Raw genomic sequence first — 15333 nt, 5'->3', positions numbered from 1 at the left:
AAGTAGATTATATAACCAAAGGAAGTTTGAAAAACAAATAGTATTTGCTTGTTGACAAAAAAAAATATTAAATCTTAAGTAGTAAAAAAAATGATTTAAGAGATTCAGGTCAATATAAAAATACAAACTAAAGCATTCACGTTGCATGTTGGAAGTATGGGGTTCTTCTAATACTTACATTTTTGTTAATTCTTATCGGTTATTTGGTGTTTGTGGAACACTTATTTGGCATTTATATTGCTACATCATCATTCATTAATACGATGGCACATGATTAAAATAACCAAATGATAATCGCTTACATTATTAAAACCAAATTGCTAATTTCTTTTTGATATTGTTTGCATCAAGCTAATTCCAAGATGATTTGTTATTTTCAATTATTTAAAAAAAAAAACGGTTTGTTCTTTCTGTAAAATAAAATCTTTCAATCATATGGTCGTTTTTATGAATACCCCATTTATTTATGAATAAGAGATACAGAGCATCAAATCTAAAAGTCTTTTTCTAAAACCCAAGAAGCTATTCTAGAGCAGCTGAAGTTTTTAGCATCAGTGCAATCGACATGAACAACCAAATTATTTAGAAATTCCTAATACAAATATAAATAAAAACCTTAGGGAAACACATGACAAATTTATACAAAACCATAAACCTAAAAATCTACTTGTTCATGGTTGAAACTCTCAGATTTGCATAAACACCCTGAAAACATAGAAACAAAAAGTTGACATTTTGACTTTCAAACAAAAAGATAAAAACATCAAGAACAAGAACAATACCTGATGTATCATGTATGCTTACACTTTAGCATAAAACGCCACCATTTTAGGGTCCAATTGGCCACTACAATAGCTTGAAGAGATAATCGAAAGCTCTTGATACCCTTTCCATTCTTCCAATGGTTTTAAAATGATTGGTTTCTCAAGAACACCCGAATCCACTGACAACATGTTTTGGTAATCCTTATCTCCAAAACCAATTTCTGATGCCTTTGTTGCATTGTCCCATGGGGTCCACAAACCTACGGTTTTTCATAAATCTATACAAGTTAAAGAACACAAAAATCTACATTTTAACATGAATCTTGAAGTTAAAAGAAGACAAAAAAAAATATGCATTTTGGACATAATTCTTGGGGAAATTGTCAGAAAAGTCCCAATATTTTCAAGAAAGTTCACTTTAGTCCCAAGATTTTTTTTTGAACATAAAAGTCCCGATTATTTCATTTTGGCTCAAGTTTACAAAAAAGTCCTTTTTTTCTTTTAACAGGAAATGACATATTATCGTGTTTTTACAAATAATTGGGACTTTTATGTTCAAAAAAAAAATCTTGGGACTAAAGTGTAACTTTCCTGAAAATATTGGGACTTTTCTGACAATTTCCCAAATTCTTGAAGATAGATTCTACATTCACAATAGAAGAGGACATAACAGGTTGTACTGTGTTTTTTGTTTGGTGGGCATTAGGAACTGGGACTAGGACTGAAACTGATGTCAGTGAGACAAAATTGTAACTTTTTTTTCCACCCAAAAAGACATGAATGCCCTCCTCATAATCTAGACTTTCAGCGTGCATCAAGACATCAAAGATACAAAAGTATTCGATTTGACACATGAGTCTTTTAAATATGCACTTTTAGCTAATTGAATATGAATGTTAGCTATGATATAGAATATAAATATGCACTTTGACATCACTCTTGAATACAAACAACTAAAGAAGATAATGAAAAAAATATTAATATTTAAAAATTTTAAAGAATACCAGCATCTGGGAGGCCTTCATTACGTATCACAATTGTCCTCTTCTTGTTATGATCTATGATTGCTATATTACCTGGTGTTTTTATATAAACCCTATCCACCTATCAAAGAACACATATCATATTCATCAAAAAATAAATAATCGTTACAATTATATAAAAATATGTATGTATTTAGAATGTGTGATTATATATCAGGAGTGACCTCTCCATCAAAAGTGATAGCATCAGGTTGCTCTGTGAATCTTTTTCCCTGTTGCAGATTATCATGAAAATCAAGTGTTTCTAATCCTTCAACTCTCACTTCACTGAAAATGAAACCCCATGTCAGACTTTCAATGAAAACAATTAAAGATTAAATGCATGAAATAGCAACATATTTTCATTGATTTGTTTATTATAGCATCTTACTTTAGATTTTTCCTATTACAACATTGCACTTTAATTACAAAGCAATTTCATTGGTATAAATAACAGGGTAAATTTTTCGAAGTATAGTGTCTTAATAAAGAAACTATTGAACGTACAATGCTATGTTGGGTAAAATTTTCAATGTACAATGGTGTAATAGAAAGAAATGGAAGTAGATTTCTATGATACACAACTAGATAAAAATAAGTTGCTATTTCTTGCATTTAGCCCAACTGTTAAGGGTTGAAACTTTGAAATTAATAAAAAAGAAAAAGAAAAAGAAAAACCTCATATCAGATACTGATAAGTAATTTTGAAGAGCAAATGTGAACGAAAGGGATGCGTTGTCGGTATTCTTAATGTAAGAAATTATCGTCATTTTGTCTGGACCCAAAGAAACTCGAAGGCGCAACTCAAAGCTGTATAAATATTAGTTGGTAAGAATGTGTGTCCTTTACACAATAGACAGAACAGGTTGTACTGTGATTGACATGCACCAGACTAGGACAGTGATTGATGTCAATGTGACAAAAATTGCAACTTTTTGCCCCATCCAGAAGGTGGGACAAAGATTCGCTCTCGATCTCTTTGTATGTGCAAAAGACGTCAATACCCTCCTCATCCTGATCATCAAAAATCACTCTAGAAAGCTTTTCTAGTCTGTTCCAGCCCACAGCCAAAGGCTGCGTTTTGTTACACAGGACATGACTAAAGTGTCCTGGACAATTTTTCTAGAGTTATTTTTGATGATCAGGATGAGGAGGGTATTTACGTCTTTTGCACATACAAAGAGATCGAGAGTGAATCCCTGTCCCACTTTCTGGGTGGGACAAAAAGTTGCACTTTTGTCATATTGACATCAATCGCTGTCTCCGTCTAGTGCATGTCAAACACAGTACAAGTACAACCTGTTCCGTCTAGTTAGCAATAAATAAAACCAAATTTTCGAGAGACGTTTAAAAAACATGGGTAATTATTACCTACGTGGCCATGTATTGGAATCATTTGCTGTAGTTTTTAAGGTTAGATCTACTGAAGATGGGTTTCCTGTAGGAGTCAAACGCAAGGGGATGTTATCGAATGACTTTGCGTTTTTCTTTGACCAACAAATCTCCTTCATCATCCCTGTATTGGCTACCTGAAAGGATAAAAGAAATATAATAATCACAAAACCCAAGAGTTTATAAAACAAACAATTTTGTAAAAAAAATATTTGAGATTGTTCTGTATGGCTTACCTGTGGAAAACAAAGCGAAATACCTCCTTTAGGAAATCTTCCACCAGTCTATGAAGAAGAAACAAGTAAGAAATTAGAGATTGATGTAATTTTAGTTGTTGATTATCTGATTCTCATTAAAACTGCTTACATTTTTGCTCATAAAAAGCAATTCTTCACCTTGACTGTTCTTCCATGAGACAACTTTCCCACCATAGAGAAGGACCTGCAATTAAATAATTAAGCATCGATTAACAAAATTATAATCTCTTTTACATTACAAGATGTGTGTGTGTGTGTTAAAGATAAAGAGGAAGGATGATACCTCAGCAGAAGAACCACCAGGTTCAAAAAGCAAAACTCTGGGCAAACTCTTGTAATCATTAAACACATAACCATTCGTCATTTGATTTAATGTAGCAAACCACCTCCACAATCTTATTCTCTTCACTAATGGATGCTCTTTTGTCCACTCCAGCTACATACAGACACAATCAAGAACATCAAAAACTCTCCACATTCATTTTTTGTATACAAAGTTACTACTTATAGTTCTAAATTTCAAAATTGACATGGAATATGTTGCGAATTTCGCTATATCCAAGAGACCGGTGAATAGAAACTTGCATAGAAATTAGAAAAGACGACACCTTTCCTTTTGATTTTCTTGATATTGATGGATTTTGATGGAGACCCAATTTGAAGTGGGGCTTTTGTAGTGATACCCATTTTGGGGTTTCATAAGAAAGATTGGATGAATGAAAGAAAGGGTAAGAGTTAACAGAACAAAGAAGGAAAGGTGATCCATGGTGGTTTCTTTTCAATGCGAATCTGTCTCCGTTTTCGTGGCTTTTTGGGATAACGATAGGAATATTTCATCCAATTGGTTTATTTGGTCGGTAGGAAACCTCTAATCAGTCTAAAGTTGCCGTCAAGTCATTTGTCGCCCTCCAATTAGGTCTTGAGAAAACGATACGAATTTGGTGAAATCACGAAATGTTCCTTCGAAAGAAAGAACCAAAATTGCCTTCTAATTTTGGTCCTCGTGTATTATTCTCAATCCTAAGAACGAAACAATCATGCTCGTGAGCTCATACGAGTGTAGAGTGAAGATAAGGCTGCTGGGTAAGACAGCAGGTCTTCTTTCACACGATCGTCGCATCATTTTCCTTGAGTGGGCAACGGCTTCGGCCGTTTTTATGACGTGGAAGGGAGGAACGCCGTTACCACAGTGGAACACCGCCCCGCTGTGCGTTACCTTGTTCACAATAATGAGTGGCAACGAGATAAAATTGAAATGTTGGGTGTATTTGTTTGAAAGCAGTAACTTTCAATAAAAAAAATTTACATATATATATATATATATATATATATATATATATATATATATATATATATATATATATATATAGACAAAACTTCAAAAATGGTCCCTGTGGTTTTCGAAAATATCAATTTTAATCCCTAAGTTCAAAAAACCTCACAGATGGTCCCTGTGGTTTCAAAACTTTTAACATTTGGTCCTTCCGGCTCACTCCGTTACCATTCAGCCGTTAAGTAAGGGGTATTTTTGTCATTTCATTACCCAGGGACCATTTATGAGGTTTTGTATTATTTTTTTAAAATAAATAAATAAAATTTAATATGCAAGGGTCCCACCTCTCTCTCTCTCTCTCTCTCTCTCTCTCTCTCTCTCTCTCTCTCTCTCTCTCTCTCTCTCTCCGATTCACCGGTTGAAGAAACAACCACCGGAGATACCAATTTCTGGCCTCCTCTCCGGTCACACTCTACCATTTCCCACTGCCCACACACCACCTGCTGCCACCACCGTTTTGGTCGACCAAGCCCCACCGCCATAAACCACCACACTCTCCTCCTTCGATTCCTTTTCTATCAAGCAAGTTGACAAACACCCTTGAAAACCTGTTACTGCTTTCCCTTTTCCTTCCATGTTGTGAACCACTAGAAGCAAGAAAAGCCAACAGTAGGGCTGCCACCCACTGCCACAAAACCGCCACCATTCCATCGTTGTTCTTCTTTCAATAAACCACCCACACAGCCTCCAGCCACCTGTCGTTGCTTCTCCCTATCCCTTCTTGTAGAACTCGCTTGAACAGAAACAGAAATAGAGCAACAGAAGGCTACCGGAGCAGCCCCCAGCTACATACCGCCACCGTCGTTTTGTTGCTGCTGGTAAGCCATCGCCACCTCTGCCATCTTGAATCACATTGTCGAGACTTGTTGATTTCAACTGACACCAAGAGACCCAGCAAAGGGTCCCGGTTTCCTTCTTGTGCATCCTGAAATCGCGATCAGTTAACCAAAGAGACCCAACGATGGGTCTCGATTTTTATTGAATCTCAAACCTGCAAATCACAATAGGTAACGAATCTGGTTGAAATTAGGGGTGGGTTCTTGTGTTCACTGTATAGTTTAGGGATGAACGAACTTGTTTTGCCACATATTCTCGTTTGATTTTGGGTTTTTGAGATCTATCTGATGAAGATTAAAGGAAGCAGGCGGTGGAGAGAGAGAGAGAGAGAGAGAGAGAGAGAGAGAGAGAGATGGGACCCTTGTATATTAAATTTTATTTATTTATTTATTTATTTTAAAAAAAGTAATACAAAACCTCATAAATGGTCCCTGGGTAGTGAAATGACAAAAATACCCCTTACTTAACGGCTAAATGGTAACGGAGTGAGCCGGAAGGACCAAATGTTAAAAGTTTTGAAACCACATGGACCATCTGTGAGGTTTTTTGAACTTAGTGATTAAACTTGATATTTTCGAAAACCACAAGGACCATTTTTGAAATTTTGTCATATATATATATATATATATATATATATATATATATATATATATATATATATATATATAACACCTAATTTTTAGTCATCATTTTATTTTTTTCTCTCTATTTCATAAAAACTTTCAACAATTCAAAAAAGATGGATCCACTTGATTTGTTTGCCCCGTCCAACGATGATGACGATATCTTTGCGACTATGATGTACAAGTATTGTACGGACGTGCTACTACGATCAAATCCAGCTTCACTACTAACACGACTATAACATCCCAAAAATAGTGATAAACTTTTATATTTTTAAAATCATCAAATCCATGCACCAGGTGTCTCAAAATCATTCATAATACACTGTATCAAAATCATCAGAGTAAAATAATCATCAATGCGAAATCATGAGGGGGGATGTGGTGCGATCATGTCGGGCCCTTCCCTTTTGAATGGGAAGTACCTGAAAATGTTAAATCACAAAACCTTAAGCACAAAACTTAGTGAGTTTCCCCAAAATACTACATACCATACAAACATTGTCATGGGCTACCCCCATGGTCTTTCATACCATTGTCATGAGATCCACCCATGGTCTTCCATACAAATGTCACGAGCTACCCTCATGGTCTTCCATGCAAGTATCACAAAGACAACTAGCATCCTATATAGTATAATCCAGTGAGCCGACATTGGTGTCGTCGACCCATGAGTACAGTGAGAAGACTCATCTCTCATATGATAATCAACTACTACTGCTCTCACTGCCGAAAATACAGATGATGTACACCACCTATATAGCCACACAAGGTAACCCCTTAGCCCACATTCCAAAACTAGGAGTTTGGCCAAAAGTCAACTCAAGTCAAAAGTCAACGGTCAAAGTTGACTTCAGTCGGCTGCCACGTCATGGCCATCCATGACCATATCGTGTCCCACAAATGACAAAACAAACGATAATTCCCCAGTCGCCACGCCATGGCAACCTAAGGTCACGTCGTAGGCACTGGGTTCTTAACTACTTAATGGGTTAAATTGTTTCCTTCGATTCCAAGAGCTCCAAAGCTCAAATCTGGTCCTTCCTATGGTCTAGATGGATAAAGTTTCCAACTTTATCCCGTAAGACTCCCAAGAGATCAAGATCCCAAACCCTATGTCCAAAAAGGTAAAACATGACATTGACTTAATTAATAAGCACTTAATCTCTAAAGTTCTTAGTCCATCAGTTCCAAAAGAATTTCTAACACTAAAGTTAACATAAAATTCGGTGTTTTATAGACACGCATGTCCAATGCATGTCTTGAGCTCGTATTAGGTTAAAAAATGAGGATTATGACCAAAAATCTCATGCATGGCTCAAAATCCAACCATACTTCAAATCCAAACCATCAACTACTCCAAATGTCCCATAGATTCATAAAGTTGCAAACTTTATAGGATCTCACCATCCTAACTAACAAGAATAAGAAGAATATGGGACAAAACTCAAGATCTATGTGACAACCCGAAACTTCTAACTTGTAAAATCAGTTAATGTTATCAATATTAAACTCGATTTTATCATCATTTAACACCGTTTAAGGGTGTAATGATACTTTCTAAGCCTCGTATAACCAAAGTTTGAGTTCTAGGTCGAGTAATACCAAGTCGTAGTACAACATTCGGGCCATACACTCTCTCAGGAGGAGTGTACGGCCGTACACATGGGTGTGCGGCCGCACACCCACCCTCCAACCGTACACCCTCCTCTATATAAAGGAGGAGACCCCTTCACTCATTCCTTTCCTTTGGCTGCACTCTACTTTCTCTCACTACTTTCTCTCTCTAAAAACTTCATCCAAGAACACTCTAAAGGCCTCAAAAACGTGAACTACTTCATCATTCAGCTTGTTATATTGGTAAGACACCTGAATCTAAGCCTAAAACTCATAGTGTTCTTCGTGTTCTTCATCCTTTGAAGGTGTACGGCCGCACACCTTCATAAGGTGGTCGTACACACCTTAAAGACTCTCCAAAGTGAAGAGTTTAGCCTCCATTTACTAGTTGGACTTGGTATTAGCACTAGAACACCTCAACATCGACATTTCGGACACAAATGAGGAGTGTACGGTCGCACACCCATGTGTACGGCCGCACACCCCCTCTGTACCGCCGCACACTCCCATGTACGACCGCACACCCTGGCCGCACACACACTCCTTTTGTCCGTACACCTCCCTTGTTTGGTCATATAGGGTCCCGACATGCATTTCCAAGTCCTTAGGGTGGTTTCCCGTCATGTTTAGTCATGAAACACTCTAATTCTAACACACATATGCATTATCACATGTTAATAGGATCCACTTGCGTACGAAACACCGGTTGACACTCAGTACTCGTAACCGATCGTACACCCGAATCCTACGTTAAACTGTGAGTTCATACCCCTATGCTTTTATAAGTTTTATAACGTTTTCAGGGGGGAATACAAGCTAAACATAAAGGATTGCACAACTTAAAAACTGATGCAATTACAATGGTTTTACGTTAAACATTTAGATACTTTATCCCTTTTGTAATACGCGGAGCATAAGGGACGTTTTCTAAACATAATTGCATAGTTTTCCGAATAGTACATGAACATAACTTATCAATCAAACTATAATAGGTATAGTTTGGGGATTTCATTACCGGTTTACAGAATCAAACTCCATGCAAAGTCAAACAAATAAAATATGACAGATTTAGTTTATCCATACGAATAACGAGAGTATCTTACTAAATAATTATTTTGTATAATTATTTATACTCTACATTGATTATCAACGATTTCGAATTCGAGAACAACCGAACTACACGTAAACTAGTTAATACAGGATTGTGAGACTTATCTTCGATATACCCTTCTGGGTACCACTAAATCCTCTCCGGAAGTATAACCAGAGTCTCCTGGAGGGAGAGCATGAAATTTGTGAATAGATCTATTCGGGACTGACAATCCCACACCTAAACTGTAAGCTACAGTTAGGCGGGCACACCTGGGGTGAAAAATTTTGTAATCGTACGACGTCTGAAGAAACGTCAAGGAGGACACGTGTCATATCAGCATGGTTATCCGACTCACAATAAGTATAAACTAACCTTTGTTTACGGGATTTTCTTCTTCAATAGTTTTATTTTTATTAATAAAACTACCTATCTATATACTGGAGGGCATTCCAGCGATCCAACTCTTGGTTTTATTTGAGTAATAAAACTACTTACTTACTGGTGGTAACCAGGGTTTTCAAACGAAATATACTTTTCATTCAGAACTCAACAAACATGTTAGAAAATATTGGATTTTCTTGGGAAGCATGCATACATATCTCGGAACTCATTAACGAAGGTTTTCGATACAAACGATATTTACTTATAATGAAAAGTAATCAATTTTACAAATTCAGTGACTAGTTTCCAATACAAAATCATGCTTATGAACTCACCAGCTTTATGCTGATACGTTTTCAAAACCGCTTGTATTCTCAGGGCAACGATAGACAGGTACCTTTGCTCACCTTGGAGAAGACGGAGCATCCTGAAGTCCAGTCTTTATCTTTTGTTGTTTTTGAATATAATGATATGTACAAACTATGTTTTCAAACAGATGTAAATATTCATATTGCAATGTAATGGTTGTGTTTACTTTGATTACTATGATACGATTGTTGTGATACTACGCATGACGTCGCCCGCCCCCGGACGTTTCCGCCGTCCGTTCCGACGGTTCGGGGGTGTGACAATCTAGCAGCCTAACAACATAAAAGTTTAGTCTTGAACACTTACAGAGGTCCAAAAGTGTAATAGAATGAGAAATGGAAACTTGCTTGCTGGATCTTGGCTGACTTCTTCTCTCTTCTTCCTTCAAAATCTTCCAAAAAGCACCAAAATAAGCTTTAACAATTGAGGAAAGGGATTAGGGTTTCTTCAGAGCTTAGGAGAGTGGTGGAGGCTGAGGATGAGCAAACCCTAGCCTCCTCATTCCTTTAAATAGGGTGCAAAACCTAGAAATTTAGGATTTAAGTCACCAGTGGAGGCCACGTCGTGGTGATCCTTCACCACGTTGTGGCAACTCCAAAAATCCAAACTTTAATTAAATCAAATGTACCTCAAGATTCAGATGTTACAACGATGTACGACATTAAACAGAGATCACAAATAAGGGCATGGACGTCTGGTTAACTATTATTTTGCGGATAATTGTGTCTACCAGCCATGTGATTTCAAATGAAGGTTTCGTTTGTGAAAAAATGTGTTTGAACAGATAGCCAACGCCTTGGAAAGCAAATATCGTTTCTTGCAAGTTTTGAAAATTATATGTAGCTTTTAGATAAAATAAATACATTTTTTACGTATTGAATATATGTTTATGTAGGAATTTTTCCAAATAAGATACAGTGCTAGAGGTAAGCGAGGTTTCACATGGATGCAGAAATGTGTTGCGACAATTAAGTTTACGGCTATAGGGGAGTCACCTGATTATATGAGAATATATGAGTGAATTGCACGAGAAAGTTTGTATAGATTGTCAAGAGGTGTTATCGAAACCTTCGGTGACAAATACTTGCACAAAACTTCGTTTAATGATATGCAACAACTATACGCAGCACATGAAGAAAGACATGGTTTTTTGGGTATGCTTGGAAGTATTGATTGCACACACTGGAAATGGAGAAATTGTCTTGTGGCGTGGAAAGGTCAATATGCAAGTGGGTAATAATGGAACGCCTTTGTTGGTGCTAGAGGCTGTTGCTTCCAAATATTTATGGACTTGGCATGCTTATTTCGGTGTTGTGGGTTCCAAAAACGATGTAAACGTTTTGATCAGTCGCCAATATTTGAAGATCTTTTGTCAGGCTAGGCACCGGATGCTCCTTTCATAGTGAATGGAAATGAATATAAGTTTGGGTATTACCTTACAGATGGAATATATCCAACATATTCCACATTTGTGAAGGCGTTTCGACACCCAGTAGACCTAAGAGACAATTTTTTCAAGAGAAAACAAGAAAGAGCACGTAAGGACGTGGAACATGCTTTTGGAGTTCTGAAATCAAAATGGCACATAGTTGAACATGCGGCACGACCATATGAGTTAGAAACTCTACGATTATGTATGCATGTATCATAATGCATAACATGGTGGTCGAAGATAAGGACGCAATATTGCATCATATTCGCCTACGAACCTAGACACATGCAATTTCAACTAGGGACAACAGAATATTTACATAGAGTGGTTGATATTCTAGACGCACAAAAACACAGGAAACTTCGTGAAGACTTGGCAGATTATATGTATAATGGTCACAAAGATGAAGAGTAGTGGAATTTAGGGGAAAATGTATTTTTTTGTAAAAAAAATTTAAAAATGTTGTTTTTAATTTAGAATTTATTAAAATAGCATGTTTTATTAATTTATATTTGTTTTTTATAACTATTTAAAAAAAACAAAAAAAAATGATGACATGGAAAATAGAGGGTGTTATAACATATTGTCAATTTTCTCCAATTGATGTAATAACACTATAGTGACATGGAATGTGAGGTGACACTTTTTTGATGCTTTTGAAAGGTCTTATTTGTGCGGTTTGGGCTAGGCAATCATATGTATACGTCTTAATGGGTTCATGGTTATGTTTTGTTGATGTTTGATGTGTTTACGGCTAGGTATGTGTGTACGGCCGTAAACAGGTTTACGGCCGTAAACAGGTTTATGGCCGTAAACTGCAATCATATATATAGGGCTTGTTAGAGTCTGTCAGGGTTGTTGACGAACCGGAGTGACGTGTCTTATAGTTTACGGTCAGAGTGTGTGTAACCAAGGTGTATTTTGACGTTTTTATGATATAAACGTGTGTATGCTTTGCTTAATTCTTCTTCTACTCCATTCTCATTGTGTTTGATCACTGGTTCGGATCCTCAGTTTTAGGGACCTAACAGCTTTAACATGTTATAACATGTTGTCAACACTCATTGCTCTAGAGAGTTTTAAGTGTAAAAAAAAATTGATAGATAGTAAAAAGATTATTATTACTCATGAGGTTATTTACTGTAGCTGAATTAATTATCTTTTTTAAATAGTTTTTAATGTTTTTTTATTGTACTCTAACCGCATTAAGTATAGAAATCAACTAAAAGGAAAATTATTTTGTTTCGTATTTAATTCTCCTATTCATTCTCTTGCTAATTCAATGATTGCTACGTATAACGTAAATTAAGTAATTTAACCATTTTTTAATTTTTTAACATGTATTTGAAGAAAATAACAAAAATAATAGCAAAAATAATCACTTAGTCTAGAAAAAGTTGACCGATTCCAAAACGACATTTCAGATTCTGGACTAAAATTTCGGATTTCGGAAAAAAGAAAAAAAACTCCGGAATTTCAAGAAAAAATTTGAAATCCAAAAAACAATTCCGGAATTTCAAAAAAAATCGTTTTTTAACAAAAAAAAGGTTGGACAAACATAATAATGTGAACTATATACAAAATTAGTACATAAAATTAGACATTTTATTGAAAATCGCAATATTATATATTTCGAAATGTAGCATTCGGAATCTCTAAAAAAATAAAACGATTTCTTTAAAAATTAAAAAAAAAAAAAAAAACCTATGGTTATTTTTCAAAAACTGAAAAAATATGGTTATATTCTTTGAAAAACTCATTTATAATTGTTAGATTACTTAATTTCCTATGTGTAAAGTAGGGATGAGCATATAGAGCGGGGAACCGGCACCGGAACCGGAACCCGATGGAACCGGTCGGGCCGGGACCGGGACGTTATTTTTGTGGATTTTTGGAACCGGAACCGATATAACCGGAACCGATATAACCGGAACCGGTAGAAGCGACAAAAACCGAAACCGTATGATGCTATTTTTCGAGGACCGGTTCCAATATTTGAAGACACGACAAGAACCGGTAGGAACCGGGAACCGGTAGAACCGTCGGGCCGGTTCGGTTCTTGATTTTGGCCGAAGCCGGTTCCCGGGTCGGGTCCGGTTCGAGCCGGTTCGGGCTGGTTCGGTCCTTTTGCTCATCCCTAGTGTAAAGCACTGATTCTCTTTTCTCACTTGTGATGATCTTGTGAGTGTGAGGATAAATAAGAACATTTAGTAGGAAGATATTTAACCTCTCATATTAAAAACACCATTATGTGAAATATAAAAGGGTTAGCTCGTTATCCCTTCTTAATTGGATTCTTAGTTATCACAGTTGCTCCATATGGCGCTCGGATGTCATGCACACACATTTTCTTTAATACTAGGCGAATCCCCGCGCGTTGCGCGATAATAGAATTATATAGTTAAAATAATAACTTTTACCAAATTATTATTTAATATTTCTACTTTGAAACAAAATGTTAGTAGTAAAGCAAACATATAGTTAACATATTAGTTTTATTAAACATTATAGTTTAATTTTTAAGTCATTGTGATATATACAATTATTTGATAATTTTATAACCGTTTAAAATTGTGTAAATTATATATCAAATGAATGATAATATAACGGGTAACAAAATGTATGAAAAAAAATATGAACTGCAACTTTTAGTAACATAAAAATAGAAAAACATCTATTATAACATTTGTATTAAAAAGATATATATACAACGAATAATAAAAAATATGAAAAATAAACACTATAACTTTTAATAACATAAAAACACTAAAACATCTAATATAACATTTATATTAACTCTTCATATTTAAATCACAAATCTCTAATACATTAATGTTTTTAATGAGCAAAACTTTACAACTTTATAAAAGAAAGAAAAATAAAAAGTTATTAGTGATTACTAATTAATAATCATAAGTTAAAAACTCTTGAGTTGTAACTAATAAATATACATAAATTAGAAATCTCTTGAGTTGTATTGTGAGTTTCAAATGAATGTGGTATTTGGAAATGTATATTTATTTATTTATTTATTTATTTATTATTATTATTATTATTATTATTATTATATTCGTCTAAATAATTGGTTTTGATACATCATTTTAATCTCTTCAATTATTAAACATAAAGATATTTAATTATAAATTTATAACATACATAGGTTCATATACATGTTAAACAAATCACATATATATATATATATATATATATATATATATATATATATATATATTGTAAATGTCATATGTAATTCTTATCGTAGTAATATGGATAAATTACTTTCATATGAATAATATATCATGATAAGTCTATAATAATTATATATCAAATGTTCAAAATTATGTTATCTTTTAAATATTGTCTTTTAAATATGTTGTGTAGGATAACCTAACAAAAAAATAATAGAAAATAAACATAATCAAAATAGAAAAACTACAATCAAATAAATAAAAACATTAGGTGGTTGAATATATAAATAAAGATGTTACATAAACATACATTTAAATCAAAAGAAAAAAACTAACATTCGTCAACTTTTGCTCAAACAAAAAAACCTATATTCATTTTATTAATCTTCTTTCTTCATTTAACATCATTCAACCATTGAAACTTGATGACAATTCTTCACTAACCTGCAATCAAAATATTTTTCTTGAAAAAGAAGAATCAGAAAGATATTCCAAGCAAAACATTGATGTTTGGAGAGTCACATTCAAGATTGAGTAATACACACAAATCGCATATAAAGATTAAATGAGAAACTGAATATAAAGATAGAATAGAAAAGCTTCATTTGTTTTGGTTGAAAGAAAAAATCATATTACAATTACCATCGATGCGACATAACCCATTTCTTCAAATTATCATATTTGGATCGTGAATGTTTCAACTATATGAAAACTTTTGAATCACAATATCTTCAACTCCTTCTTACATGTAAAATTTTATATAACACAAAAGACACAAAAGATTGATCTTTTTATAGTAAACTTTTCACTAAATGCTAATTAAACATAATATAAGTTATAAAACTTTTGAGTGTTAAATCATAATTAAGAAAACTTTTGAGTTGCATTAGTTAAAAAAGGGGGTTTCAAATGAATGTGGTTTGAGTAAGTTAAAAAATGGGGGTTTCAAATGAATGAGATTCAAGAAAAAATGCTAGCTTTATAAGTATGTATGATTATAATCTAAAAAATCAAAAATCTTAATA

The 15333-nt window shown here is 34.4% G+C and overlaps 1 protein-coding gene across 2 annotated transcripts; it reads right to left on the bottom strand.

Moving 5' to 3' along the window:
* Positions 1 to 442: 442 nt before the first annotated feature.
* On the bottom strand, positions 443 to 4671 carry LOC145132453 (putative glucose-6-phosphate 1-epimerase). 2 transcript variants are annotated; one of them, XM_079067233.1, is made up of 10 exons: positions 4021 to 4671; positions 3719 to 3871; positions 3545 to 3619; positions 3415 to 3462; positions 3158 to 3315; positions 2465 to 2596; positions 1972 to 2074; positions 1769 to 1868; positions 783 to 1024; positions 443 to 705 (listed from the first exon to the last, which is right to left on the bottom strand). In XM_079067233.1, exons 1-9 carry the CDS (start codon positions 4120 to 4122, stop codon positions 801 to 803), a joined length of 1095 nt encoding a protein of 364 aa, XP_078923359.1. In that variant the 5' UTR covers positions 4123 to 4671; the 3' UTR covers positions 443 to 705; positions 783 to 800. The 2 variants fall into 2 exon arrangements, with proteins under 2 accessions (XP_078923359.1, XP_078923360.1); XM_079067234.1 differs by having other exon boundaries at positions 4044 to 4668.
* Positions 4672 to 15333: the final 10662 nt, after the last annotated feature.

This window comes from Lactuca virosa, chromosome 8, assembly GCF_052849685.1.
Source record: "Lactuca virosa cultivar CGN04683 chromosome 8, Lactuca_virosa_CGN04683_v6, whole genome shotgun sequence".
In the NCBI taxonomy this organism is placed as follows: Eukaryota; Viridiplantae; Streptophyta; class Magnoliopsida; order Asterales; family Asteraceae; genus Lactuca; species Lactuca virosa.
The sequence above is the reverse complement of the archived record's forward strand: the minus strand, read 5'-3'. Positions and strand labels throughout refer to the sequence as shown.